A 27,187-nucleotide genomic window follows, 5' to 3' on the forward strand; every position below is an offset into this window, starting at 1 on the left:
AACTTGGAAGTGTGGGCGTAGAGGTCACACAGACTGGAGTTTGAATTTCAGCTCTGTTTCTTGTACCTGAGTCAGGTCGTCTCTTTGGGCTCAGTTTCCACATTTGTAAAGTTGAGAGGATTGCCAACCACCATTGGAGGTGCTGAGTGGACCAAATGGGTACTATGGGTGACATTTTTAAGCTGTTTGCCTGTTTAAGCAAGACATTTGGAGGTGTAGTTTGAGTGAAAATGTCCCTCAAGGCTCACGTATCTGAACGTTTGGTCCCTGGTTGTTTGTAGAGTTGTAGAACCTCTAGGAGGTGCAGCTTCCCTGGAAGAAGTCCATCACTGTGGAGCAGAACTTTCAGGGAGTGCGGTCTTACTGCTCACCTCTGGGGGCTGACTTTATAGGCTCTCCCTACTTCCTGCCTGGTCTCTCTGCTTCCTGTGTTTTAGCTTCCTGCCTCTGCTGCCTCTACAGACTCTGTCCTCCAACCCTGTGGAACCAACCATAAGCCAAAATAAACTTTTATTTTCTCCCGTAAGTTGCTTTTGGCCATGGTGTTTTATCACAGCAACTAAATTGTGACTAATCCACTTATAGCAACCAGAGCACACCTGCCTTCCAGCCCTAATTCATCATAGATGCCACCTTTTTTGTTGAGAGCAAGTGGACAAAGGAAGCTGTTTCTAAGCCCACCTGTTTAACCTTGTCAGTGATGCTTTTTGAGATGTGATGATTTCCTTCCATAAAATACATTAAAAAAAAAAAAAAACCCTCTAAGTGCACATACATTACAGTTTTAGAAGTTAGCCATGGAGAGGGCTCTTTAAGGCAGATCCTCACAGGATGATTGTGCTTTGATAGAGTCAGCCTTGTGATCCCAGACCCATTGTTTCATGTTGTCAGTAAGTTAGCCTTTGAGGGACCAATACATGTTTCCCAAACTCCAAGGATATTGATGAAATAAAACCTCTCTATTACTTCCTACTGAGACTCAAAGTTAGTGTGGTTCTTCTGTCCGTGAGTCTGTCCTGCTCAGCAAGTTCACTTCAAAAAACAAATGAGCTCTTCCTCCCCTCTTACTTCTCTTTTACTCTTTGTTCTCTGTTCTTGCCCCCTTGCCCCCTCCCACCACATGCCCATGGCCGGCCGCCTTGCCTCTCTTCTTTTACTCTTCTCTCATTAAACAAATGATGAAGCAGAGTTGTGTTGTTTTCAGGGACTGTGGAGTTGAAGCAAAGATCTTCTGGACTCTCTTGGAAGGTGCTTGCTCTTCACGCTGTGCCGTAGTGATCGCCGTTGTTCTTTCTAGAAGTAATTTGGTCTAAAACAAAAATCAGGATTATAGTATTTCCGGTTAATATTGAGAAATGTGTGGTTTTGAGGCTTTGTTTTTGATAAGCTCGGTACACAGCATCAAGCCGACCTCCAATCCAGCGCTGATGTCAAGTGGTCTTTATTGAGGGTAGACACAGTTTCTGCTTCTCCTGTTCTTTTATTCTGCTCTCACATTCTGTCCATTTGTTCAGCAAACACTTAGAACCCAATCAATGTGTTCATCGGCTGCCTTTAAGTAATCCCTATAGACCTGAAGGTCTTAACTCTTTAACAAAAACCCGCCGTCTTAGGTTGCTGCTCGAGCTTCTAAGATGTGGGAAGAGGCAGCGAACTTTGGCTCAATGTCAGTGGCCCAGGGAGGAAGTTTATCAGGCACTCAAGTGCGATAAGAAGGAATGAAATGATGAAATCTTTTAGAAGTACTTATGAAAAATTTAGACTATGAAATTTTGACTTTGATAAATTAGAAAGCCAGAAACAGAACCAGTTCCCTCTGGGTTTCCTTATCCTACTTATCCTAAATCAGCTAATAATCCTAATGGCTTTAAGTGGGTCTGTAAGTGCCCTGCCATAAGCGTGACCTCACATACACATAGGAGTTTTAGGGAAAGCTCAGTCTGAGGAAATGTAAGGAGATAGGTAGATGACAGGGTGACCCAGTGTCTAGGGACAGTAAAGAAAGTATAAACCAGAGTGGGTTTTGGTAGGGGATCACACTTGACGAGTAACTACCAAGTACCCAGCACTGGGACACATCTGTGAAAAAGCTATCCTCAGAGCTTAAGACATGCAGCCCCTGCACCAGCCTACAGCCTAGGGGTAAGACTCTGTAGGCCCTGTTGGTTCAAATAGCAAGAAACCATACTGGGACAAGTGATGGGCTGAACAAAAATAGCCAGCTTGGTGAAAATCAGCTATTGTACACAAGAAAGAGACCAAGAACATTTGACTGGGCCTAATTTTAGACTTCTGTCTAGCCAATAAAAAGATCCCTAGATGATTTGTGAGAATGTAGTTGCCAGACTTTTATGAAAAGAACTTCTAAACATTTCTAGGTAGAGAAATGATAGGTACTTTGAGATCTACAAGACATAAACAGTACATAAGGTTCTAGAATAGACTATCCTAAAGAATTTAGGCTTTGTTGTGTGTATCTGTGGTATACATACACACATGCATACATGATATATGTAATATAAATATATGTATGTATGTATGTATGCATGTATGTGTTTAGAGTTTATACTCATGAATTCAACTGCTAATGGAAAGTATTCAGGAAAATATCACTCTAAACTGAACATCATTCCCTGACAGGAAAGCCATCTACATTACGCTATTATATGGTCAGTAAAGTAGAGGTTACCCAAAGTGTAGTAGGCCTGTCTATCATAATGGCATACCCTGCTGAGACAGGAAAATTGCTTTATTGAGTTCTGAAGTTCAGGCCTACTGTCAGTTATATGGCAAGACTTATCTCTAATTTTTTAAAGAATAATAAGAATGTTGGAGAGTTTGTATATGACTGTGTAAGCACTGTGCTGTTTTATAGACGTGCATCTACAGGTTCTGGTATGTGCCAGGGGTTTCTGAAACCAGTCCCCTGTGAACCTGAGGAAAATTAATTTGTCTGGGTGGTAGTGGCAGGCACCTTTAATTCCAGCACTTGAAAAACAGTGACAAGACTCTGTGAGTTCAAGGCCCTCCTGGTCTACAGATCTAGTTCCAAGACAGCCAGGCCTACACAGTGAAACCCTATCTTGAAAAGGAAGGGAGGGAGGGTCAGAAGGAGGAAGGAGAAAGTGAAAGAAAAGGAAAATTTATATGTTCACTTTATGTCAGTTATTTGCTGTTGTCTGTAAGGAAGAAATTTTTCCCTCAACTTAGAGATAAAGAGAAGAAATGTGGTTAAGTAAATGCTTAATATTTCAACTAAAGGAAGTAAAAGTCCATCTTAGATATAAAAAGCAGTCTGTGTCTAATTGTTCAGTACAACTGGGCTTTATGAAAATGGCCTTGAGAATGCCTGAGGAAAGCTGTATGTAGTCGGGTCTTTAGTGGAACACAAATCTCTACGTTCCTCAAGCTGGTCTCAAACTCAAGGGCTCAAGTGGGTCTGCCCTAGCCTCCTGCATTGCTGGGACTTCAGATGTGGGTCACCATCATGGCTCCAGCACTGTCCAGTGCTTCTCCATTTCTGCATCGCTCAGCAGGCTTCAGGTAAACTCAGGTCCATCCGGAAAGAATCACTTGCAGGCTCACCTAATGTTGACCTAAGGCGCCTCAAGTCCTTCCCCTGTGTGCCCATCAGGTGAACATTTTATAACATGGTAGCTGCATACATCAGAGTATGCAGAAACAGAAGAAGAAAAAATGAGCATTCTGAGTGCCTCTCTTGGAATCCATCGTTTTTCTCATATTCTGTTCAGGAGAAGCAAGTAGGTGGTCCATGCTCAGGGAGGAGCCTTTATAGTATGGTAAATCCAGGATAATGGTGTCATGGGGAGCCCTGTCTAAAGTTACCTAACACAGAACCCTAATCCAGAAAGTCAAACATGAAGCCAGAGTTGGTTGGACTGCTCAGTTTCAGTTGTGCCCACTTGAGCTTTTGTCTGGTGTTTTCTGTGATCCTCGCTCTGTGTGAGCGATCTCCAACCTTACTTGCTGGTGCAGGTGAATTCAGATAGTATGCAGCAGCATTTAGGATTGCTGGTTTTTCCCCTTTCTGGGAATAGCCATGGTGTGTGTTTGTGTGTACATGTGTCTGTGTTGTTTGTATTGAGTACTCTAGCAGCATATACAAAATGAGAAAGACGTTAGTTAACTCCATTTGTGACATGACAGAATCAGGTAGAAGGTGCCTTGCTATTTTGGTGTATATTAGTCAAACTAAAAGTAACAGCGTGCTTAACAAGCGTGCTTCCCTCACCGCAGTGCTCTACTGAACTATTGGCAGAAACATGGAGGAGAGGTTTCTGTGTAAAGTGCTGTCTGCTGTTTCTCTAGATGCTATTGGTAAGGTTATCTGAAAATATGTCTGGATTTTCACAAACCTTTTATGCAACTTTAATGGCTTTGCTTTCCAACTTAAAAGACCCCAGTATGTTCTCTAAAATTAGACCCCGAGTTACCAAAGACGAAAACAGTAGATACTTGCGGGGTGCCTCCCAGCCTTGAAAGAGCAGTGGCAGGGGCACAGAGTAGGACTCTGGTGTGGCTTTAAGGTCTGAGAATCTCAGGACATTCTAGCTCTAACTGTACTGAAATGCTGATGATAAAATGTCCTAAACAGGATCTTGCTCTTTTTGAGGGTAAAAGGCTGCTAGTTTAGGTGACTGACACCTGTAGCCTAGCAGCAGGGGATTAAGTAATGTGACCTGTGTTCTATCTCAGCAGGAACTGCTCCCCTCTTCAGCCTGCTAGTCTTCACCGGAAGAAAAGGGGACACTTAGAAAAGTGATTATAGAGTTTATTACTAAGTTGTAAAAAGTGTCCTATGAAAGCTATCTAAGGGGAAAGCGGTTAGATCCTAAGCAGGGAAAGGGAAAAATTCTTCTAAGTGGAGAAAGGCAAAAAATTCTAGTTAAGGGAAAAATTCCTCTCTAAGTGGGGAAAAGCAAAAACTTCTTGTAAGGGAAAAAAAAATTCTCTCTTTGTCCTCAGTACTTATACATCTTTCAGAATACATGATCACATGTTACGAAGTTCATCATAAGTTCACACACAAAAACAAGTCATAACTTGAAATAGAAGTTTACAACAGAACGTTTGCATGCATATTCATCAGGAGTAATTGTCTGACTAACCATCCATCCCCTGTCACAGCTCCACAGGTTCACTGAAGGTTTAAAACCATAACTAACTCATTAGTGAAGTTTTGTATAGATAAACCCAGTCAATATTTTATCTTCTGTCCTAGCACCTATAATAAATCATTAGTTCCCTTTTTATGACCTTTGGTTAATTGTTTTACAACCTCTTGGAATGTGCTCTGAGTAGGAGAAAGTCTGGTTACTCTCTAAGAGCAGTTAACTGGTGACACATAGGAGACTGGCAGAGTTCTCACTACAGTTTTGACTATCAGAAAAGGAACTAATAGCAGTCCCACTGTAAAAGAGCTTAATAAGCACTGATATAATTCTAGGAATTCCTACAGGATCATCATTAGGACTAAAGAAGTCGTCTATTTGTCTATGTAGCATGACTACGAGATAGTACATCTTCATAGATCTGCAGAGATCTGCTCAAAGGGGTGGGCCATTAGTTAATGATTGTTATATATGCTTAATAATAACAGGGAAAGCATCTTAATGGCAGGGATCTTTCCTAAAATAAATTCTCCTGCGGCCTCGCCTAATATGAGTGAATCTGTCAAACCTGTCGCAGATTATATAATAATCTGAAGCAGGCCATCTCAGGAAGATCACCTGCTAGTTACTAGCTTGTCCCATTATGGCTCCTGACAGATACTTCATTGTGCTTGAAATGTTTCCTTAGGATTCAGTCCCTGCCTCCAACTGTCTACTGACATAAGACTGTTTAATCTCCAGCAGAGTGACCTGTGTTGACAAAGCTGCTACAGACTTCTGTCCTAGCAAAAAAGAAAGCACATGCTGTTTCAGGATGGTAAAAGTGCCAGGTATCAAGTGGCTAAGGAGACATACACAGGGAAAGTAGTTGTGAGTCTCGCCTTGTGTGTGACTTCTTAGTCTCCTAGAGAATGGAGCCAGTTGCAGGAGAGCCGTATAAAACATACTCACCTGAAAGAAACACTGTGGGCTGCACTCTGCTCCTCTAGCCACACCCACTGTAGCCTTCCAGCTCTGGCCTGGAGTCAGAGTCTGCCTCCCATGCAGCCCAAAGAAGAAGTCATCATTTTTCCTGTTAGGCAGCCTGGGAAGCCAACCACTAGACCCTGGTGGTGGGAATTTCAAGGGATCTAAGGATAGGTAGTCCCTTGGTTTCTTTCTCAAGACCCTGCAGAGGGAGTTCAGAGTCACTGCCACTCCTCAGAGCCTTGCTCTGGGTTGAGGGACAATGCATGTGCTACCTGGCCATGGTACTGCAGTGCGGCTCATTTGGGTTGAAATGGAGCATGTCTGGATGTCTCTCCCATCTTCCCACCATCACATGGTACCTCTCTTAGAGATCTACATAGAATACATCCAAGAGCCTTGAGTTTTACTGAGTATAGGGAGAATCATTAGAGTACAGATGTGTGTGTTGCCGAGTGTGTATGTGTGATCGTGAAACCCTCTGCTGCTCCCTGTGTTTGGGGGAAAGTATAGCCTAATGGATGGATTCAGTTCACCAGGAGTGCATTAACCGAGACTGTTCACTCAGGCTCACACAGGTTAGTCTTCCTGATAATACCTGATGTCTATTTTTAGACAGTATTCGTTCATCAAGTGATGTTTTTGATGGTGGTGTTAAAGGTCACACAGGTCACAGGTCATTCTCTTACTGCCGAGCCTCACCAGTGTTAAACTCACTCTTTCTCAGCCCACTAGTGAAGTTTATTTCTCTTTTGTGAACAGGGAAGAGAATGTGAGATCTGGGTAGAAATGTCTAGTCTGGGGAAGGCTCAGAGGCAGAGCATGATCCACAATATGCAAGGGCCTGGGAGTCCCAACACTGTGGGAAGAAAAACAACATGGACGTAGTTCAAGTTGAAATGTTCTGTGTTAGACTGTGTATATGATCAAGGGCTGGAGAGGCAGCTCGGTGGTTAAAAGAGCCTGCTGCTCTTGCACAGGGCCTGGGTTTGGTGCCCAGCCTCCACATTGGGATATCATAACTGCCTATAACTCCACTTTCAGGGATCTGGCTCCCTCTCTGGTTTTCTTGGTGTCAGCTACTCACATGATGCATATATCTCAGATATTCACACATACACATGAAAAATAGAGATGAAATAAATTTTTAAGTATATATTGTTGAACTTAAAATTTTTGAAAAGAAAGACTGAAATTATTTTGTCCAAGTGCAGCAAGCTTTATTTGGGATATGCCTGGGACTCCCCAGCCTTTCCCTAAGTCAGGATTTTAGAGAGCAGCCCCAGACTTCCTCTTGAGCTTCCTTTTATCAGAGAGATAAAGTGTTCACAGAGAGGATTGGCTTTTTACATTGTTAGAAAGGTACAATGGAAGGGAAGGAACAAAGGGAAGGGAATCATGGGAATGGGGTCCCAAGGTTAGTGTGGGGTGAAAAACATGTTTTGTAGTTTACCTCAGATCTAAGTAACAGGAAGTAACTCTTAATTACAGACAGAAACCTTAACTTGCAAGAACTTAACACTGGAACTTATTCTTTAACTACAAACAGAAACCTTAACCTGACTTAACACAGGACAAACAAGAAGTTATTCTGTGACTACAGACAGAAACCTTAACCTGCAAGGTCTATTGTTCCTGCTTTGGTCTCACAGTATGAAAAACCTTCAAACACTGTTAATAAAATAACTTTTAAAAGGAAGGAAGGAAGGAAGGAAGGGAGGGAGGGAGGGAGGGAGGGAGGGAAAGAGAGAGAGAGAGAGAGAGAGAGAGAGAGAGAGAGAGAGAGAGAGATCTGGAGAGATGGCTCAGCAGTTAAGAGCACTGACTGCTCTCCCAGAGGTCCTGAGTTCAAATCCCAGCAACTACATGGTGGCTCACAGCCATCTGTAATGTGACCCTATGCCCTCTTCTGATGTCTGAAGACAGCAACAGTGTACTTATATCTAATAAATAAATCATTAAAGAAAGAGAGAGAAAAGAGAAGAAACAAGCAAAGAAAGATACAAAGAAAGGTGAATGACTGGACAGTCCAGTTGGACTGTAGGGATTATCAGTATAGATTTTAAAAATCATAACTATATGCTGGATAAATAAATTAGAAATAGAAACATAATAGGAAAAAAATCAACAAAATTAAAAGATTTAAAAGTGTGTGTGTATGTATGTGTGTGTATGTATGTATTTTCATGCATATATGTGAGAGTGTGGGTGTTTGTATGCTATGGTACCTGAGTAGTCAGAGGACAACTTTTGGAAGTCAGGTTTCTTGTTTTTTCTACCAGTATGCTCCACACTCCAGGCTAGCTGGCCTGCGGGCTTCCTGCTGGTTCTCCTGTCTCCTTTCCCATCTCACAGTAAGAGTCCTGGGATTACAAGTGCCTACCACCCCATCCAGCTTTTTACGTAGATTTTAGGGATTGAACTCAGGTTATCAAGCTTGTTCAGCAAGTACTATTATTACCCACTGAGCCACTACACACACACTTTTTTTTTAGTCAATAAAAATTGACAATCTTGTCTTGGATTGACACACACAAAAAAGAGCAAAAAGTCAACTTATTAGAATCAGAAAGAGACAATAATACTGACTTTATATAAAGATTATTAAAGAATTCATGAACAGACCTATGCCAATAAATTGCCCTACTTAAGTGGTCATATTACTAGAATCTCTGTTAATTGATGGCATGCTCAGCTAGCGATTGGCCTTGTGCTGTGTTTGCAGGCTGCTGCCTTCTCCTCTCAAGGATGCAGTAGAAGTGTCAACCTGGAGAAGATGCTACACAATGCAGGAGGTGAACTCTGCCCTCAGTAAAATCCAGCTGGTGGGATACTCTCAGAAAATTGTGAGTGTTTTTGTGAGTGCTGTCAGTTTGTGTGGAGTCCCAAGCTGAGGACCGACCCCAGGGCTAAATCCCCAACCCCTGTAGCTCTCTTTCCAAGCTACCCTGTCACCTTCCTGTGAGCTCCAAGGAAAGAGAATGCCTGTGGATCCCCCCCCCCCTCCATGCTTTTCAGTGGTGTGCATTCATCATCCCCATTCCCTGACACCCCTAGAATTGGTTGGTCAGCTGGTGAGGAGTCTGGAGAAAGGCGTCTGTTGCACCCTGTCACCTGAGAAACCAGACATACCCATCTGAGACAAGGCATTGGGAAACTGGGATGCAGCTTACCAGGGGTGGCTTGAAAGCTGACCTAATGATGCGGACTCTGCTGTTGTTGACCTGCAGCTAAACCTAACTAAGGTGGAAAGGGAAACTGGTCTTTGACTCTTGCCCGCCCATTTCCTAACTTGCCCCTGGGCCTGGTGACAGAGCCTGAGAAGGAGCGAGGTGGCCGGCTGCAGGGCTGTTTCCATCACTGCATGCCGCCATCTTTCCATCTGTTTCTACATCTCTGTCGCTTTCCCCTTTAAACTGACTTGTCTTGCTGACAGCGGGCATGTTCTCTGTGTGGTTCTTCTAGGAACTTTTTGGTGCTGTCCAGGTGACCCCTCTGAGCTCTGGCTATGCCCTTGGAAGCTCCAACTGGATTATCCAGTCCCATTATGAGAAAGTATCTTATGTCTCCGGATCCTCCTTGCTTACCACACACCCTCAGGTAAGTTATCTTTTAATCACTACCAACCCATAGATATTTAATTCAAATTCAGAGTGTCTCTAGTGTACTATGAACAGTTTTCAAATCTTCATAGTCTCTTCTGACACTCCAGATCTTTGAGTGAGTTAGACTGTTCAGGAGGGTCTGCTTTCTTCCGAAGGAATTCTGTTGTACTCAGGGTCCCCTCTAGGATGGTGATTCCCAGTCCTTCCAGGACCCTGGCCTGATGTCGGACACAGGACTTGTCGTTTCTCTCAGCATGTACTAACTGCTGAATACCTACCGAGGGCAGGTATCAGGCCCTGATCTCACTGTCAGGATTGAGTGAGCACTAGGCAAGGTCTTTGCTGGTAAATGTCGTCTTCAGTTGAGAGTGACCAGGACAAAGGTGAGTAGATTGGCGTAGACTGCGGTGGAAGTCCCAAGGCCGCACAGCAGCTTTAGTTCTAGAGGAGTGGAGATAGATTAGATTGGACAGTCTGATTGAAACCCAGATGAAAGGGCCAAGTAGAGCTGTGAGGCAAAGCCTGTGGAGATGGCTCATGGAGTCCCTGGAGCAGAACAGGCAGGGCATTGCTGAAGAGCAGAGAAGGCCTTGCGGCTGCACTGTACTGCACAGCCAGGGAAGGAGCAGGGGCTGGTCACTCACACATACCTTCATAGATTGGATCTTTTTATTCACTCTGTGTGTGTGTGTGTGTGTGTGTGTGTGTGTGTGTGTGTGTACTTGTTAACATGGGCATGTGTGTACATATGTATAAAGAAAAGGGTCAAGGCCAGGTATCTTTGCCTGATCCATCTCTACCTGATTTCTTGAGATATGGTCTCTCATGAACTTGAGGGTCACCAATTTTGCTTGAATGACTAACTGACTAGCCAATGGGCTTCAAGGACCCACCTGTCCCCACCCCGCTCAAATGGGCAGGTAGCAGGCATGTGCCGTCAGACTCAGCCTTTAAAGTGGGTGCTAGGGACCAGCACTCAGGTCTTCATGCTCATGCTGCAAGAGCCACTTCCCAAGGCCTTCCTATTGGATGTTTTGTTTTCTTTTATTGAAACAGGGCCTTACCGTGTAGCTCTGGCTGGCTGGCCTGGAACTCACTGTTGAGACCAGGCTGGCATCTAACTGAGGTTGACCCACCCCTGCCTCCCAAGTGCTAGGCTTGAAAACACCAACCCATAGCCACCTCCCGTTAAGTTTAATGTCGCTACTAGGTTTAAGTTAGTCATGCATTGCAGTTACATTTGACAATTAGATATACATAAATATTGTTAGGAATATAATATTTAATCCTCAGCTATTTATAGAGAACTTACTATTGATTTTATAAACACTGGTTCTTTTGAATTTGTAAAGGCAGAATGGTCAAGGTTAGGTAGCCAGTTGCCGAATGTACAGATAACTTGTGGGAGCCCCTGTCACATTTCATCTTTGAAATTTGTTACTTTATGAACGTAACCTTAAGATGTTGCTGTCTGGGGCTGGGGATTTAGCTCAGTGGTAGAGCGCTTGCCTAGCAAGCGCAAGGCCCTGGGTTCAGTCCCCAGCTCCGAAGAAAAAGGAAAAAAAAAAAAAAAGATGTTGCTGTCTTCATAATAAAACAGAAGTTGAAGCTTAAACATGAATTGCAGGCCCCTCTGCCTTAGACCTGGAGCCTGGGCCCCCCCGCTTCCTTCATAATTCTGCTCTTCCCTGGTGGCTGCTTTGGTCCATACCACAGCCACCTCATGCTGTCACACAATTGCTTTCCTTGTCCCTGTGCTCTGTCCCTTTGTAGGATTAGTGCTCGCCATACTTCATACAGGAAGTTCTCATGTTGTAGAAGTAGTTGCTTTATTTGTTACAGATAAATGTGTGATTTACACATACATGTACATACACCTGACAGAATGGCTATCTCGAGCTGGTTAGCATTCTCCGTTTTTTAAATAGTAAGAACTCCATGTTCTGTTTGAAACACCAGGCACTACTGCCAGTTTTCTTGGGGCGGGGGGGGGGGGGGCTCTCATGTAACCGAGGCTGGCTTTAAGCTTGATATGTACCTCAGGATGGCTTTGAACTCTGTAATTACAAATGTACTGCCACCCTGGCTCATACATTCTTTTACAACCAAGTTTTATCTCAGGGTCTGGAGGAGACACGTTTCCATGTTTTCCTGTAGCTAGCAGACCTCTAGGCCCTTCCCGCTTATTGAGATCAAAATCCCATCAGTGTCATCACAATCTGCTTCATTGAATCAAAATTTTTTATTGGCAGCTGCTTTCATTCTTGATGTATTCTGCCCTAAAAGACAGAAGGGTAACTTGGCTGCCAGCCGCTCTGATTTGTCCTGCTTAGATCAAAACCTTTACAGTACTGTTGACGTAATTTCCAGTAAATTGTCCTTCCAAGGGCCATAAATTTAAAGGGAAAATAAGGTCTCAAGAATAAGGAGCAACATACCTAAATAACTGGTTTTAATCTTTAGTTGGTTGCTTGTGCTATATGTAACAAAGGGGGAAATAGATTTCTTTTCCTTTACCCACATTTTTGGATTTGTATTGAATAAGTGGGAATAAAGAAGTTTTAGTTTGAACAAAGCACAATGTTCTACAGTAGAAGCCAAGAAACAGTGTCTCTGGAGCTGTACCTGGCCCAGTACTTATTCCTAAAAGGTTTTATTGGGTTACAGACACACCTGTTTGTTTGTGAATCACTTATAATGGCAGGTTTAAAGGTAAATTTCACAGAAAGTCTGCTGTCCTCTGGTCTGCCAGGTTGGAGCCCCTATGAACAGAGAAACACCACACAAGCTGATGAGGTGATCTGTAAACACAGGGGAAAGAGGATTTTCCCTGAGCCAGAGGCAGCAGGAGAGGAGAGGTGGCTTTAAGAGAGCATAGGCAAGACTTTAGTTCAAGAAGCCTTGATGCTGGGCCAGCAAGATGGCTCAGTGGGTAATGGTGCCAACCCTGATGACCTGAGGTCCCTGGGACCCACGTGGTGAAAGGAGAGAACTGACTCACCGGTTGTCCTCTCACCAGGCCACAAGTGCACACACATCCTCACAGAATAAATACAGACTTCAGTATGATTTTTTAAAATGTAGAGCACTTATTGATGGCCACTATCTTCAGAGAAGGAAAAATGAAGTCAAAGATGCAGTGTGTAGATGGCATTGAGGATGGGGAAATAGGATAATGCATTTGACAAAGAGTTGACAAGGTGAAAGAAAGTAAAGAACATTAGCTAGAAATACAGCCAGAACCTGGGTTGACGGCAAGTCTAGAAACAACCTGGAGAATCATCATACTTTAATTATATAAATAAAAGGCCAGAGACCAGAGATCAATCTGCAGGAAAATGTTTATCAGTAGACTGTGAAAGGAAGAAAAACCACCTTGTGTAAGTGTGGCTAGAAGAAGCCATAGCGGAGAGTGTCCTGAACAGGAAGGAAGGGCACATGTCCTCAGTGCCTGCTCTGCTGGCACTGCCACTCGGGCACCAGGCCCCGCCCCCCCAACGTGGTGCACCTTCCATGGCGGGATGTGAACACACGTCATGATTGCTGCTGCCCTGGTTGTGTGCCGAGTTTGGGTTTTTTTGTTTTGTTTTGGTTTGGTTTTTTTTTATTTTTTTATTTTTTTTGGTTCTTTTTTTTCGGAGCTGGGGACCGAACCCAGGGCCTTGCGCTTCCTAGGTAAGCGCTCTACCACTGAGCTAAATCCCCAGCCCCATGTGTGCCGAGTTTTAAAGGGAGTGCTTTTTGCAGTCCCTTAGATGACGATTTCTTAGATGCAATCTGTCATGAACCATACTTATTTGTCAAGGACTTTCTACTCTGTTCTTTATTTTTGATTTTTTTAAAAGACATGGCCCCTTATAGAGTGCTCTCACTGAGTCTGACATAATCATGTGACCTATAAACTATTAGTGAATTTTGTTCTTTATTCTGCCCTTTACTTCCTTCTTTTTAATCTTTGGTTGCTGTGTGAGGGGGTATGGAGTATATATTTATCTATCTCTTTTTCTTTCGGCACATGAAAGAGAACGTGCAGTACTGTGCTGTCTGCATTTCTCTAGCTGGTAGTTTCCTAAGGTGCTGTTCCCAGTCTGCTCCTAGTCACGTCCATCTTGTTGCACACGACAAGACCTGTGGTTGTTCTAACTGAATGGGTTACATGAGGTGCTATCCGCATGTTTCCTTCATCAGCTCTTGCCAACACCTAGACCGAGTTTATATCTTAGCCTTGTTCATGCTCTTGTAAATGTGTATTCCTTCCATAAATCTAAAGAAAATATTGTAAATTTAAAGCCCCTAAAACTGTGGCTCAGATCTGAGGTGGCCACTGGGTTGGTTGGTTTGATTTTCTTTCATTGACAATTTTCTTCTAAGTTTTCCCAAAAGTTCTGTTGCTGATTGTTGGTTGGTTTTGGTTTTGGTGCAGTACTTGGATGTGGATGTTCTACAGTGAAAGCTAAATACCATGTAACTGGAACAAGGGCCACAGGAAAGCTGAGCCTCAAAGTCCCTCAGTCTTTGGTACTGCTGGCTCAGTTACGGCCCCTTGGAAGCCAGGAGAGGATCAGTGCTGGCTGGCCTCGGCGTGGCTGGCCTCTGCATGTCTTTCTCCATTGTTTGTCTCATTTATGTGGACGTTGTCTCTCCTCAGAGTATTTCATTCTCTCAGAAATAATGTGTGCTGCCTAAGTGCGTTCCTGTGTGTGCATGTTAATTTCCTCCTTGAGTCAAAGCTATTCCCTAAGCCCCACCCTTAGCGGTAGAGTGCGAAGAGGCAAGAGAAGGTGCTGGGTGTGGCCTTTACAGAAGTTCTGATGGGGAAAGCTCTCCTCCACAGTGCAGCCGGACAGCGTTGTAAGACCAGAAGTCCACTGAAGTCTAGGGCTAGGGAATGGGGGAGCTCATCAGAGTGTGGGGTTTGAATTGGTTTGTGGGGGCAGAGCTGTACTTTATGGTTGGGGAAGTACTTCTTCCTTCCCTAGGCAGTAAATCCTTACCCATTTCATCTGTAGTCTTTTAACTTTTGTAAAGGATCTTGAGATTCCCCACACTGTTGCTGACTACTGGTTTCACTTTCTCTCAACCAGGCTGCCATTTCTCCTGTATATTTCAGTCTGTAGTCTTCTGCACACTGGCTTGCTTCTGGCTGGATCCTGTTTCACATCTAAGAGTAAAATCAGGACTTCACCTTAGGGGCCTTGTTCTGCATTTTCTCTTGGCCGTCACTGTCTTCTATAAGAGTTGTTATGACCAAAAGCCAATCCCTGTTTCAGGCTGCTGACTTCTTGTTGCCCATCCTGTCCATAGACAAAGCATTTTGATCTTTTACCCTTTTCCAGTTATACTTTCTCTTTTTAGTACTGGATTCTGCACATGCACACACAGGCATACACACCTTCATGTGCACATGTGTGTACACACACACCACTGCACTTGACACACACAAAAACATAGAGGTCAAGTGGAAAGTCAAGGAGCCTGTTGGGAGTAAAGGAGGACAGAGGATACGTGAATCCGATCAATGTGGATTGTACATGTGAAGGGGAATGTCACAGTCAAACCTGTTACTTTGTAAGTCAGTGTGTGCTTATAAAAGTAAAGTTAGCCATGTGGTGGTGCATGCCTTTGATCTCTGCACTCGGGAGGCAGAGGCAGGCAGATTTCTCTAAGTTCAAGGCCAGCCTGGTCTACAGAGAGAGTTCTAGGACAGTCAGTTAAAGTTACTTGTTAGAGGACAAAATTTGGTACAGACAGCTCTCACTAACCTTAGTTTTGGTTTTTGTTTTTATTTTATGCATATAAATGTTTTGCCTGCAATGTATGTGTGTCTGTGCGCCATGTGCAGGCCAGGTACCTGCAGAGGTCAGAAGAGGGCATCAGATCCCTAGAACTAGAGTTATGGATGGTTTTGAGTCATTGTGTAGGTGACAGGAGCTAAACCCCAGTCCTCTGCAAGAGCAGCTGGTGCTCTTAACCCCGAACCATCTTTCCAGCCCCCTGAGTGTAGAGTCGTCACCATTTTATTCCATCAGTTTATAGCCATCAGTCTTTAACTCTTGAGCTGAGCAAGGTAAGGTTTTCTATTTGTGTTTAAAGTATCCCATTTTTTCATTCATTAAGTGCTGTTGACACCAGTGATAGCTGTATTTGCCTTGAAGAAGTACAGACATTTGAAGTGTCACCTGGGGTTGGAGGGTGTCACTAAAGCCTTCTAAGCCCGTATCTGTCCTGGAGCCCTGGGAGTCAAATGAAGCTGACTCTGCTCAGGGCTGAAATTGCAAACATCCGTAAACCAGAACACCAAGTAATGGTTCCAGCTCAGTGGTACTCACACCAGAGCATTATTTGTGGGTTTTTAATTTCCAAAAGATGATATTGATGGCTTAGGCTCAGAGATAATGTGCTTTCAGCGGGGTTTGTCCCCATTGTGTTTTCTTCTGGATCAGTCATTCATTCTTACACTTAGGGGCTATGGCCCTTTCTGACCACCCAGTTAAATCTGCACAAGCATGAAGAATCACATACACCATTTCAGGGAATTTGGGGTCCTCTGAGGTCTACGTCCATCTCCGTCAGTATAGGCTAATGTATATATCAAACTTTCAATCTTAGTACAATGCACTGTTGGGTCCCCTTTGTCACCAGTTCAGTTTCCTTCTGTAAACACAGGATACAGTCCAAGGCTAAGTGTATAGCTACTGTAAAGCCATTGTGCCCCCACCAATGCACACTTCCTTCCTTTTGTGGAAACAGTGGGACATAAGTGTGGACTGAGACGTTCTGCCCAAGAAGGGAAAGGGCTGCTAGACACATAGTAAATATCTGAGGAGAGGAAACAAGCCAGTCACGCACTGCGTGTTCCACACTGCGCCCCCTGTGCCCGGTTAAACACATTTCTTCCCGGTTATAAGGCAGTTTATAACAGGACCATACCTTGATATTTAGCAGGGCAATGAAGCCAGTGCCTCCACACCTCCATACTCATGTTAAAGGGGAATCTCTTAAGAGTTACAGATGTCAAAGGTGACAGTGCAGATTCGGAGCTTTGCTACGCTTCTGTTTGGATGTTCTTTCTTTACTGGGGAGCATACTGTGGCATGGAAAGGAGTGAGAAGTCTTCATAAAGCATGTGGCTCCTTTTCAGGACAAACAGTCACAAGATGAAAGCATCTAGGGACTCCCCAGCCTCTCGGTTCTTGCAAGTATTTCCAACCAAGTCCCAGCTTAGCAGAAAAGCAGAGTGTTCTTAGGTGCTCTGGAAGTAGTCACAGTTTAAATTGTGCTAGGTAAAAATAAATGCTAATATCTTAAAAGAACTCATTGTCATGTGCCAGTGGGGCTCACAGTTCACAAGCAGAGAGAATGTGTAAGCCCCCAAGACTCACAAAGCTCAACTAAAGGAGGTGGTCAGGACTGTCCCATGTCATAGGAAACTGGGCTCAAAGCTTGCTCAAATTATAAGGCTAGTTGTGGTATTGGGAAGAGGACTAAGTTTCTAACCGAGTTGTTTGGTTTTTTTTTTTTCTGATTCTTCCACCCTTGATACGTAGGTAAATCACCTCACCTCTGATTCTTCCACCCTTGATACGTAGGTAAATCACCTCCCCTCTGTCTTCCCATAACACCCTCTGTCTTCCCATAACACCCTCTGTCTTCCCATAACATGTGCTTGCCTCCTACACTTCACAGCTCTTCTGAGTATGCAGTTACTCAGTTCAGTGTAATTCCCAGGCAAGCATTCCCTTCGCGAGCCCTACCAGACACTGTGGAAGTGAGCTCAGCAGCCTTGACCTGCAGACCATCTAGGTTGATCTGTATTGACGTTTAAAAGCATGTAGAATGCATGTGCCTGGCGTTCTAAAGAGGGAAATGCTGTAGAAGTAGAAAGCCTTAGCTGTGACTGAAAACACTGCAGATAGGGAAACAGGGATCTTAAATGTCTAGTTCTATGAAGCTGGATGTGGTGTCCCAGCCAGTCATGGCAGAACTGTTGCTCCCTGTGGGAGAACTGCTCTGGACTAGACACAGCAAGAGCAGCATTTGCTCTGGTTCCTGCACTGTTCATAAGTTCTAATTAGAGCTTTCTTTTCTCTTTCAGCCCATGGACCAAGCTTCTCTCAAGAACAGTGACGTTCTGATTCTCACAGGGCTGACACAGATCCCTACTGCAAACCCGGACGGCATGGTGGGCGAGTTCTGCAGCAACCTCGGTAAGGGGCCGCTCAGTGCTAGACTTCGGTTCATTTCTCATTTGAGTCCTGCGCTCTGGTGTCTGAAGTCTCCCTAATCTCATTTACTTCCTCCCCTGAGTGAATTGTCGTCCACGGCAGACATTCTTAAGGAATGTATGTCTGAAGGAGGGGTAGGAGGTGCACAGCCACAGTTCTAGCAGAGATAACGGCATTCTCTTACAGACCATGTTAGTTAACCCCCATTGTGGTGGGTTTGGCCAGGATGTGTGCTCACACTTGAAATTCACAGCAGGGAAAAATAGAAGCATGGGGTTGCCCCACTAATATTTAGTCATTTTTATTTTTCTACGTCTTTTGGGAAAATTTTAATTGAGAGTCCTCTAGGATGTTTCCTGCCTGGAAGACATTTATTGTCTTATAGATTAGATGGTCAGTGAAATCTCACGATCCTGTCCTTATTTTAACAAAGTAGGGTGGCTGCTGTCTTTGTATGTTCAGGCTGCTATAACAAAGTATCATCATTGGTGTATAAACTAGCAACATTACTGTCCCATGGTTTGGTTAAGGGAAAAGTTTTATTGTAGATATGAGAGAACAGCCAGAGGCAGAGTCCATGGGAGAGAAAGAAAGTAGACTGAGCATGGACTGCAGACAGGACCTGGCCAAAACTATCTACACAAGAGGAGAGAATAGCAGGAGATGGAGAAAATATAGTAAGAAAATCAGGAACAGAACAGAGCAGAGCCCAAGAGTGCATGCTGAGAGAGAAAGAGAGATGAGAGGGGAGAGGGGGGAGGGGGAGAATATCAAATAGCAGGGTCATAAGGAGAACGTGTATCTGGAGGGAGTTTAAGAAGGCCTAGGAGCTAGCATGGACTCTGAAATGTCTGAGAAGTACTTGTGAGACTGAGGGAATGTGGAGGCCTGCATGATATGCTGATAGGTGCCACAGGTAGCCATATATCCCTTCTGCTGAAGTAAAAGAAATAATGTTTGAGGTATATAGGAACCTGTTTCACACATTTCTGAGGAATGCTGGCTTTTATCTAAACACCAGAAATCTTCCTATAGTCCAAGTTGAGCTCATTTCTGGGTATCCGCGTTTTAAAGTTTGGAAAATTGGAGTTTTCTTTGGACTAACAGTCAGGTGGCTTAGGCAGTGAGCATTTGCCTCACAGTCCTGAGACTGGGAACTGAGATACAGGTGGCCATCTTCACACGGAGCAAATGGTGTTTGACTCCACTCCTCTTCTTACAGAGGCACTGTTCTCATCATGGCCTCCACGACCTAATCTAAACATGATCACCTCCCTCCTCAAGTCCTTGCTTCAGAATACCATCATATTGGCCAGCTGGCTGGCACATTTAAACTCGGCAGGGCAGAGGGCACAAAACATTAAGTCTAAGCTGGCTACCCAAGCCGAGCTGAGGGCTGACCTTCACCTCCCAGCAACATTAAGTAGTCTTACTCTGGCTCCGGGAAGAAGTGGCCATCTTCTATCTCATGGGCAGCACTGTCCTTTGAAATCCCGTGAGCCCTGCCACTAATCATGTTCTCCTTTATCCTTTGCTGCTCTAAAGGCGAGGTAATTTATTCTTACTGTAGGAAAGTTGTTGGACTGCTCAGATAGGATCTGAGCTTTGTGTATTTGTTATTGACCTAGAATCACTAACTCAAGAAACTTTAGATTTGGGGAAACCCAGCATCCAACACACTGTGTCAGGGGTCCACTAGTCACTCTCCTCAAGATCACTGAGGTCACCCTAAAAATCCAAACCTGAAGGTTCTGCACAGATCCACTAGGTGAAAGCTGCGTGCTCAGCGTGTTCCCTTGGCAATGTTTACACAAAGTAAAGTTTACAAAGCCCTGGCCTCATTCATCCCCTCACACAGTAATGAGGAAACTGAGGCCCAGCCAGGTTGGAGTTGCAAACTTGTGACCCCTCCATGTATTCTGGGCAGAGGCAGACTAGAGCCAGGCTCTCCGAAGCGTCTCCTTCATCCCATGCTGCCTTCTAGAGAAGACCTGTAGGTCACAGCAGGAGTGGGGAGGGCTCTTGATCCAGACTTCAGATCCCCTCCCCTAAAGCCACCTGCTTCTGTTGTTTGGTAAATGAAGCAAAAGCTGAATTGACCTTACAGTTTTTCAGCCATTCATACTTTTAACACATTATAGCCCATAGTATAATTATTTCCACATTCCATAACTGGCTGTGTTTCAGATAATAGATGGTTTCTTACAGACAAATACTAGTGCGATAAAGGGCAATGAAAAGGACTTAAATGGGAACAGATTATTTCCTTCTGAATCACTCAGCCACAGTGAGAGACTGAGCAGAGACATCCTGAGATTTTGAAATGGGATTTAGAGAGGAGTTGCCTGAAGCTCAGGTTCACTGGAGACATTAAAACCCACCAGGGGTTTAAGTTAGACAGTGATGAGAGCACCAGCCTTCAATCCTGCATTACCCTGATGTGTGCTTCTCAAAAGAAATAGTAAAAGTGTGTGGGTCATAAGACCAGGCTGAGGCAGGAAGGTTTTGTGAGTGGAGGGTGTGCAGTAGAGAACACAGTGAGAGTAGCAGGGTCATAAAGAGAGTAAGTCACTGGGGCTGGCTTACAGTTTCAGAGGTTCAGTCCATTGTCGTCATGGTGGGAAGAATGACAGCATGCAGGCAGACATGGTTCTACATTTTAATCTGTAGGCAGCCAGGAAAGACTGTTCCGCACTGGGCGTAGCTTGAGCATATAAGACTTTAAAGCTCACCCCCACAGTAACACGCTTCTTCCAACAAGGCCATGCCTCCTGATTAGTTCTGCTCCTTCTGGGCCAAGCATTCCAACATGTGAGCCCAACCTACTCAAACCACCACAGAAGGGAAGTCTGACTGGAGGAAGTTTAGGGTAGGGAAGAGGTAAGAAGGGCTGCAGTGGACTTTGAAATGTATAGTGTGTACTTAGAATACTGAATGAGCCTAGTGTCACAGATAGCCGTTTGCTCCTTCGTAACAAGACCCTTAAAATTAAATAATATCGGGGCTGGGGATTTAGCTCAGTGGTAGAGCGCTTGCCTAGGAAGCGCAAGGCCCTGGGTTCGGTCCCCAGCTCCGAAAAAAAGAACCAAAAAAAAAAAAAATTAAATAATATCGTACATAGGAAAATAGAAGATATGTAATTGCCATTTTAAAGGTTGTATTTGCCCTTTCTAACACTGTCCTTTTGGTACCGTCTCCCGTCTCCCCTCCCCTCAACCTTTCTAGCTCTGACAGTTCGGAATGGAGGAAATGTGTTGGTTCCCTGCTACCCTTCAGGCGTGATCTATGACCTCCTGGAGTGCTTATATCAATACATTGACTCCGCTGGCCTCTCCAACATCCCCTTCTACTTCATCTCCCCAGTGGCCAACAGTTCACTCGAGTTTTCCCAGATTTTTGCTGAGTGGTAAGTCAGTATCCTTTCTCTGAGTTCTGTTTAAGTATATTCAGTCAGTAAAAATGAAAATAATTGTGATTTCTTAAGAGTACTTGAGATTTCATGTATGTACATGTGTGTGAACTACTGAAAGTCAAATTCCATACGTCACTAGTATTTAGAAGCATGGGTCCCAAGAAAGGCTTAAGTTAGCCTGTTCTCAAAAAAATCAATGCTTACTTTCTTATGTACTACAAAGAGAAGTTTCTTTCTAGAAGGTCTTCAGCCCCAAGCTCATATTGTTGTAATTAACTATATCTGATAAGAAAAGCTGGATTTTTATTTCTATAGCTCGTTTATCAAAGATATATTTTATTTTACCAAGAAGCTGACCAAATCCCAGGACAGACACTTAGATATAGTGAGGTTACTAAGCTCTGACCATGGATATGGAGTTTGAGTCTAACTCCCCTGGTCAAAAAGAGGGAAATGGAGGTAGATGTTATTTCTAAATTTTCAGGAGCCTCTCGACACAGTAGAATATGTCCAGTCAGTTTGAGTAGTATGGTGACCAAATGGACACAGCATTACTACTACGTTTCTTGCTGAAAATGTTATAATGAACCCAGTGTTATGCCCCTCACCCACCTCCTGGTTTTGGTGCATGGCTTTTTCCTTCTTCCCTGAATGGACTCCTCTCCTCTTGGTCAGTAGGACTGCTCCTTCTCCTTAGTCCTCACTCGTTTTTATCCTTGCACATGAGTGTCCTCCCCACATAGGATACCCTAAGCATTATTTGCAGATTAAATCAGCATGTTAAAAATTTGTCTTCATTCAGACCCCCAATAAAAATACTGCAACACATTCCTGGATCCAGCCCTGTAGGCACAATAGACAGTGCCCCACCTTGTCGGGTCTGTACATACAAAAATGGCCATCACCCAGCACACAGCAACGAGAGTGCTGTAGGGTCTTTCTGTGGTTTCTTTACGGGTGTTTGTTAGTTCATAAGTGGGTGATTCATGTTTGTGTAGAAAATAAATTACAGAAAATTATAGAGACCTGAAGCCCGCACTACCACTGTCCAGATAAACCCCATCTGACCTAGAAATCATGTTGAGTAGTTAATGTTTTTAAACATCACCTTGCTTAGTTTTACTTCTTAATTTTAAATTCTGATTCTGTTTTCCTAAAAGGAGGGGGGGAGTTGTAGCTCAGTAGTACAGTGCTTATGTAGCAGAAAGCATTCAATAATATTAAACTATTATGAAATCTTTGTGAAGAGCAGCAAATATTTGCTTTCCCAGCACTTTGGAAGCTGAGGAACACAGGTTCAAGGCCAGACTCAGTTATAGCCCAGATCTTGTCTCCAAAAAATGAGCACACAGCGAGCACACAGTGAGCATACAGTAAGCACACAGTGAGCACACAGTGAGCATACAGTAAGCACACAGCGAGCATACAGTAAGCACACAGTGAGCACACAGCGAGCACACAGTGAGCATACAGTAAGCACACAGTGAGAATATACTGAGCACACAGTGAGCATACAGTGAGCACACAGTGAGAATATACTGAGCACACAGCGAGCACACAGTGAGCACACAGTGATCATACAGTAAGCACACAGTGAGCACACAGTAAGCACACAGTGAGCACACAATGAGAATATACTGAGCACACAGTGAGAATACACTGAGCACACAATGATCACACAGTGAGCACACAGCGAGCACACAGCGAGCACGCACTGAGCACACAGTAAGCACACAGTGAGCACACAATGAGAATATACTGAGCACACACTGAGCACACAGCGAGCACACAGCGAGCACGCACTGAGCACACAGTAAGCACACAGCGAGCACACAGTGAGCACACAATGAGAATATACTGAGCACACAGTGAGAATACACTGAGCACACAGTGAGCACACAATGAGAATATACTGAGCACACAGCGAGCACACAGTGAGCACACAGTGAGCACACAGCGAGCACACAGTGAGCACACAGCAAGCACACAACTGAGCATACACTGAGCACACAGTAAGCACACAGAGAGCACTCATGGCTGCAGTATTGTCTTCTCACATCACTCGTATCTGAGTAATTAGCTTATTACTTTCTCGTCGGCTGGCAGGCCTTTCCTTTTAGGAGTAAATCCTAAATTGATACTACTCTGTCTCTGCATGATGACAGCATTTGCCTTAGGTAAGTGACTAAAAGTAGAATTACTGGAATAAAGGGTAGGAATATGTTTAATGTTCATTATCTAATACTACTTGCCAAAAATATTTTTATGTAAATCATTTCTTTTTTGCCCATTTTCCTCTTAGAGGTTTATACCTCTCTTACACATTTGAACTCTGTGTATATATTAAAGATATTAACTTTTTGTTAACATACTCTAGCCATTTTTCCCATTTTGATACTTTTTTTTTTAATTTTATCTTGGGTTTTTTTCTATTTAAATAATAAACTTTGTCCTTTAGAATAATTTTAGATTTACAGGAAAGCATAATGATAACAGAGTTCCCGGACACCTTTCACCTGTTTCCCCTGATGTTAACATCATTCAGGGTGAACACACTTATCAAAACTAAAAAAGGAAGCGGAGGAGCTCAGTGGCTAGAGCGCTGTGTGCTCTCCCAGAGGACCTGGGTCCAATTCCCAGGGCCCACATGGCAGCTCTCTGTTACTAAAGTCGCTAGGGATGCCAGGCCCTCGTCAGCCTCTGCAGGACTGCACATGTGGTGCACAAGCGTACATGCAGGCTGAACACCCGTACACATAAAATAAAAATAAGTGAAATCTTCAGAGAAGAGAGAACAAGAACTAAAAGTAATGATAGAGCAGAGTGTAGTGGCGGATGCTCACATCTCAGCAGTTAGAAGTCTGGGGAAGGAAGATCCAGAGTTCAGAGGTAGCCTCAGCTACGTGGTAAGTTTGAAGCCAGCCCTGCTTCAGAGAAGAGGTTGTGTGTATGAGTACACGCAGCACTGCCAGTGCAGAGCTCAGGCACCACAGCCTGGAATGTCCTTGCACACACAGAGTGAGTGTGACTGCCTCGGGAGAGGAGGAGTGTTCAGCAAGCAGGCAGTGAGGACGCAGCGCCAGCTCCTCAAGGGGGTATGGCTAACATCAGAAAAGAGGGAGGAGGAAGACCGGGACATATGCTCTTCCCTCAGAGAGACCCAGCAGTCACAGTTCGCCAAGGGAACACGGAGTAAAGCCTTGCTCTTCCTATGAGCTCTCCCAGTGTTAGTCGCCACCCTTCCGCCTCCAGGCAGCTCCCATTCTCCTCCTGAGCTACACATGGGAGTCCTCTAGGCAGCTGGTAACCAACCATCTGAAAGCAGCAAGAGACTGAAAATTTGAAAGTATCATTAAGGCCATTCTAGTGTGGCCCAGAGCGCAGTGTAAGACCTTCTCCTAGTCAGGATCAGAGCCCCCGCAGGCTTTAGACCGCCTGCTTTGCTTCACTAACCTTGGTACAGTAGCCTGCAAAGCTCATGCTCCCTACTAGGAACTCAGTGACTTTAATGGACAAGTGCTAGCTCTAGAGCTCTAGACTGGAGACACCCAGCGAGGGATAGCGTTAGAGCCAAGTTAGCCCTGCTAACCCCAAGCCAGGACCACCATCACTCTACTCCAGCTTGCTGCCTCCCCTTGCTTGCTTGGAAGAATGTTCCACAGGGGACACCCTCAGGCCCAGCTGCTTACTTGGGTCTGCTCATAGCTACTCTGTGGTTCCTGATCTCAGGGCCCCCACTCCCTGCTGTCCCAGTGTCAACCCCAACTCCAGACTAAGGACGCTTGCCTGCCTGCCTGCCTGCCTGCCTGCCTGCCTGCCTGCCTGCCTGCCTGCCTGCCTGCCTGCCTGCCTGCCTCCCTGCCTCCCTGCCTCCCTGCCTCCCTGCCTCCCTGCCTCCCTGCCTCCCTGCCTCCCTGCCTCCCTGCCTGCCTGCCTGCCTCCCTGCCTGCCTGCCTGCCTGCCTGCCTGCCTGCCTGCCTGCCTGCCTGCCTGCCTGCTTCTTTTTAGAGGAGAGGGTGGAAGGGTAAGTCACAGAGCTCTTCCTGAGCCATAACACCCTCAGGAGTTCAGGCCCTGCTGCAGCCCTCGCTTTGGGAGCAGAGCACCTAGGGTATTACAGACTCATAGAGTTCGACTCCAGCAGCTGCAGTCCCCAGGAGCAAACCCTTATTCTCTCAGCAAGTATGGAAGCCCCTATCTGTTGTGCCTACATGAAGATTCTAGAACTGAGGGGAGGACATATCTCAGCAGAGCTGGCCACAAGTGCTTTCCTATCACTTGCCTCACTAGTTAGACTGTGGTCCCTTCCCTCTGTATCGCCCTCTACTGTTCAGGGTACAGTACTGAACTCGCAGATTTCTTTCTCCCTCCTGAATGGGAAAGAAGACACAGCTAGTGTCCAAAGGATGTATAAGGTGATTCTCTAAGGGTATCTGCCATGCTCTTACCTTCCCCTAAGAGATTTTTTTTTTGGTTCTTTTTTTTCGGAGCTGGGGATCGAACCCAGGGCCTTGCACTTCCTAGGCAAGCGCTCTACCACTAAGCTAAATCCCCAACTCCGAGAGAGATTTTTTTTTAAAAAAAGATGAAAGAAAACTATAGATAGGAAAAACTCAGTACATTTTGGGGAGTTAGTCTAAATCCTTACCTCTGAACCCCTTGTTTTTACAATATTTTGACAGGGTTCTTAAAAGAGAGTTCCCAAACTAGATGTGGTGGCCCACACCTTAATCCCAGCACTTGGGAGGCACAGGCAGGTGGATCTCTGAGTTTGAGGCCAAGCCTGGTCTACAGAGCAAGTTACAGGACAATCAGGGCTACACGGAGAAACGGTGTATTGGAGAGGAGAGAGAGGGAGAAGGAGAGGGAGAGAAAAAGGGAGAGGAAGGGGGAGAGAGAGAGAGAGAGAGAGAGAGAGAGAGAGAGAGAGAGAGAGAGAATCCTAAAACATAGCATAGTGTGCATGTGTGCTGACCAACCTGGTCACCACCTATCGACTAGCCAGTTGTTGAGTTTTTTGGTCTTGTCACGTTGCAGTTTTCCAGGGTCCTCTGCAATTTTTCTTTTCTTCTTGCTGTGTATGTAGCCCAGTCTGGCCTCAAACTCTAATCCTCCCATCTCAGTTCCCCTGCAACTGGTGTGAGCAGTAAGGGAATAGGACGTGTGCGCTAGCAGAAAGCCATGTCTCAGAAGAGGCAGGTGCTTTTCTCCCCCAAAACTCTGCTAAACATAACATGGTATCTCAGGCAGGATCCTGAAATAGGAGAAGGAGCAAGAGTGGAAAACAGCTCAAATCTAAATCAAGTCTCGGACATAATGCCAAGGCAGAGTTCTTGTCTAGCATGCACAAAGCAAAATTCAAAACAGTTATAATAAAACCTGAGTGTCTAGTGTGCTCACCTGGGCATAGTGGCATGGACCTGTCACACCAGCACTCGTGAGTTCCAGGCCACCCTGGGACACAGGGGAGCTGGGTACAGAATGAGTATAATTGTGCACCTTGTTGACACTGAGGACATAAGAACTGTACTCCAACACTTTTATAAACCTAAGATTATTTTAAACAAGTAGGGTTTTTTTTTGTTGTTGTTGTCGTTTTGTTTTATTTATAAAAACTGTACTTAGAAGAAAGCATCCTGCATGAGCTGGGCCCACCTTTTATTCCGTCAGAGCCAGGGAGCTTTAGAAGAACTTGAGTATTTAGTGTTTGTGATGCCGCCACTAGGTGGGAGTAGATGCGCAGTGACTTCCTAACACTGTCTTCCTTTTTAAAGGCTTTGTCACAACAAACAGAGTAAAGTTTATCTCCCAGAACCACCTTTTCCGCACGCAGAGGTAAGAAAACAG

General features: G+C 44.7%; 1 protein-coding gene across 2 annotated transcripts in view; it reads left to right on the forward strand.

Annotated features, from left to right (window-relative positions):
- Ints9 (integrator complex subunit 9) overlaps positions 1–27,187 on the forward strand; it is an 84,315-nt gene that overhangs the window by 44,002 nt on the left and 13,126 nt on the right. For both annotated transcript variants that reach the window (NM_001402259.1, XM_063274137.1), the window contains 5 exons: positions 8,824–8,944; positions 9,564–9,698; positions 17,799–17,910; positions 21,154–21,334; positions 27,115–27,175. In NM_001402259.1, the coding sequence (NP_001389188.1) occupies positions 8,824–8,944; positions 9,564–9,698; positions 17,799–17,910; positions 21,154–21,334; positions 27,115–27,175 (610 nt within the window). The remainder of the gene's footprint in view (positions 1–8,823; positions 8,945–9,563; positions 9,699–17,798; positions 17,911–21,153; positions 21,335–27,114; positions 27,176–27,187) is intronic.

Source organism: Rattus norvegicus, chromosome 15 (assembly GCF_036323735.1).
Source record: "Rattus norvegicus strain BN/NHsdMcwi chromosome 15, GRCr8, whole genome shotgun sequence".
Lineage (NCBI taxonomy): Eukaryota > Metazoa > Chordata > Mammalia > Rodentia > Muridae > Rattus > Rattus norvegicus.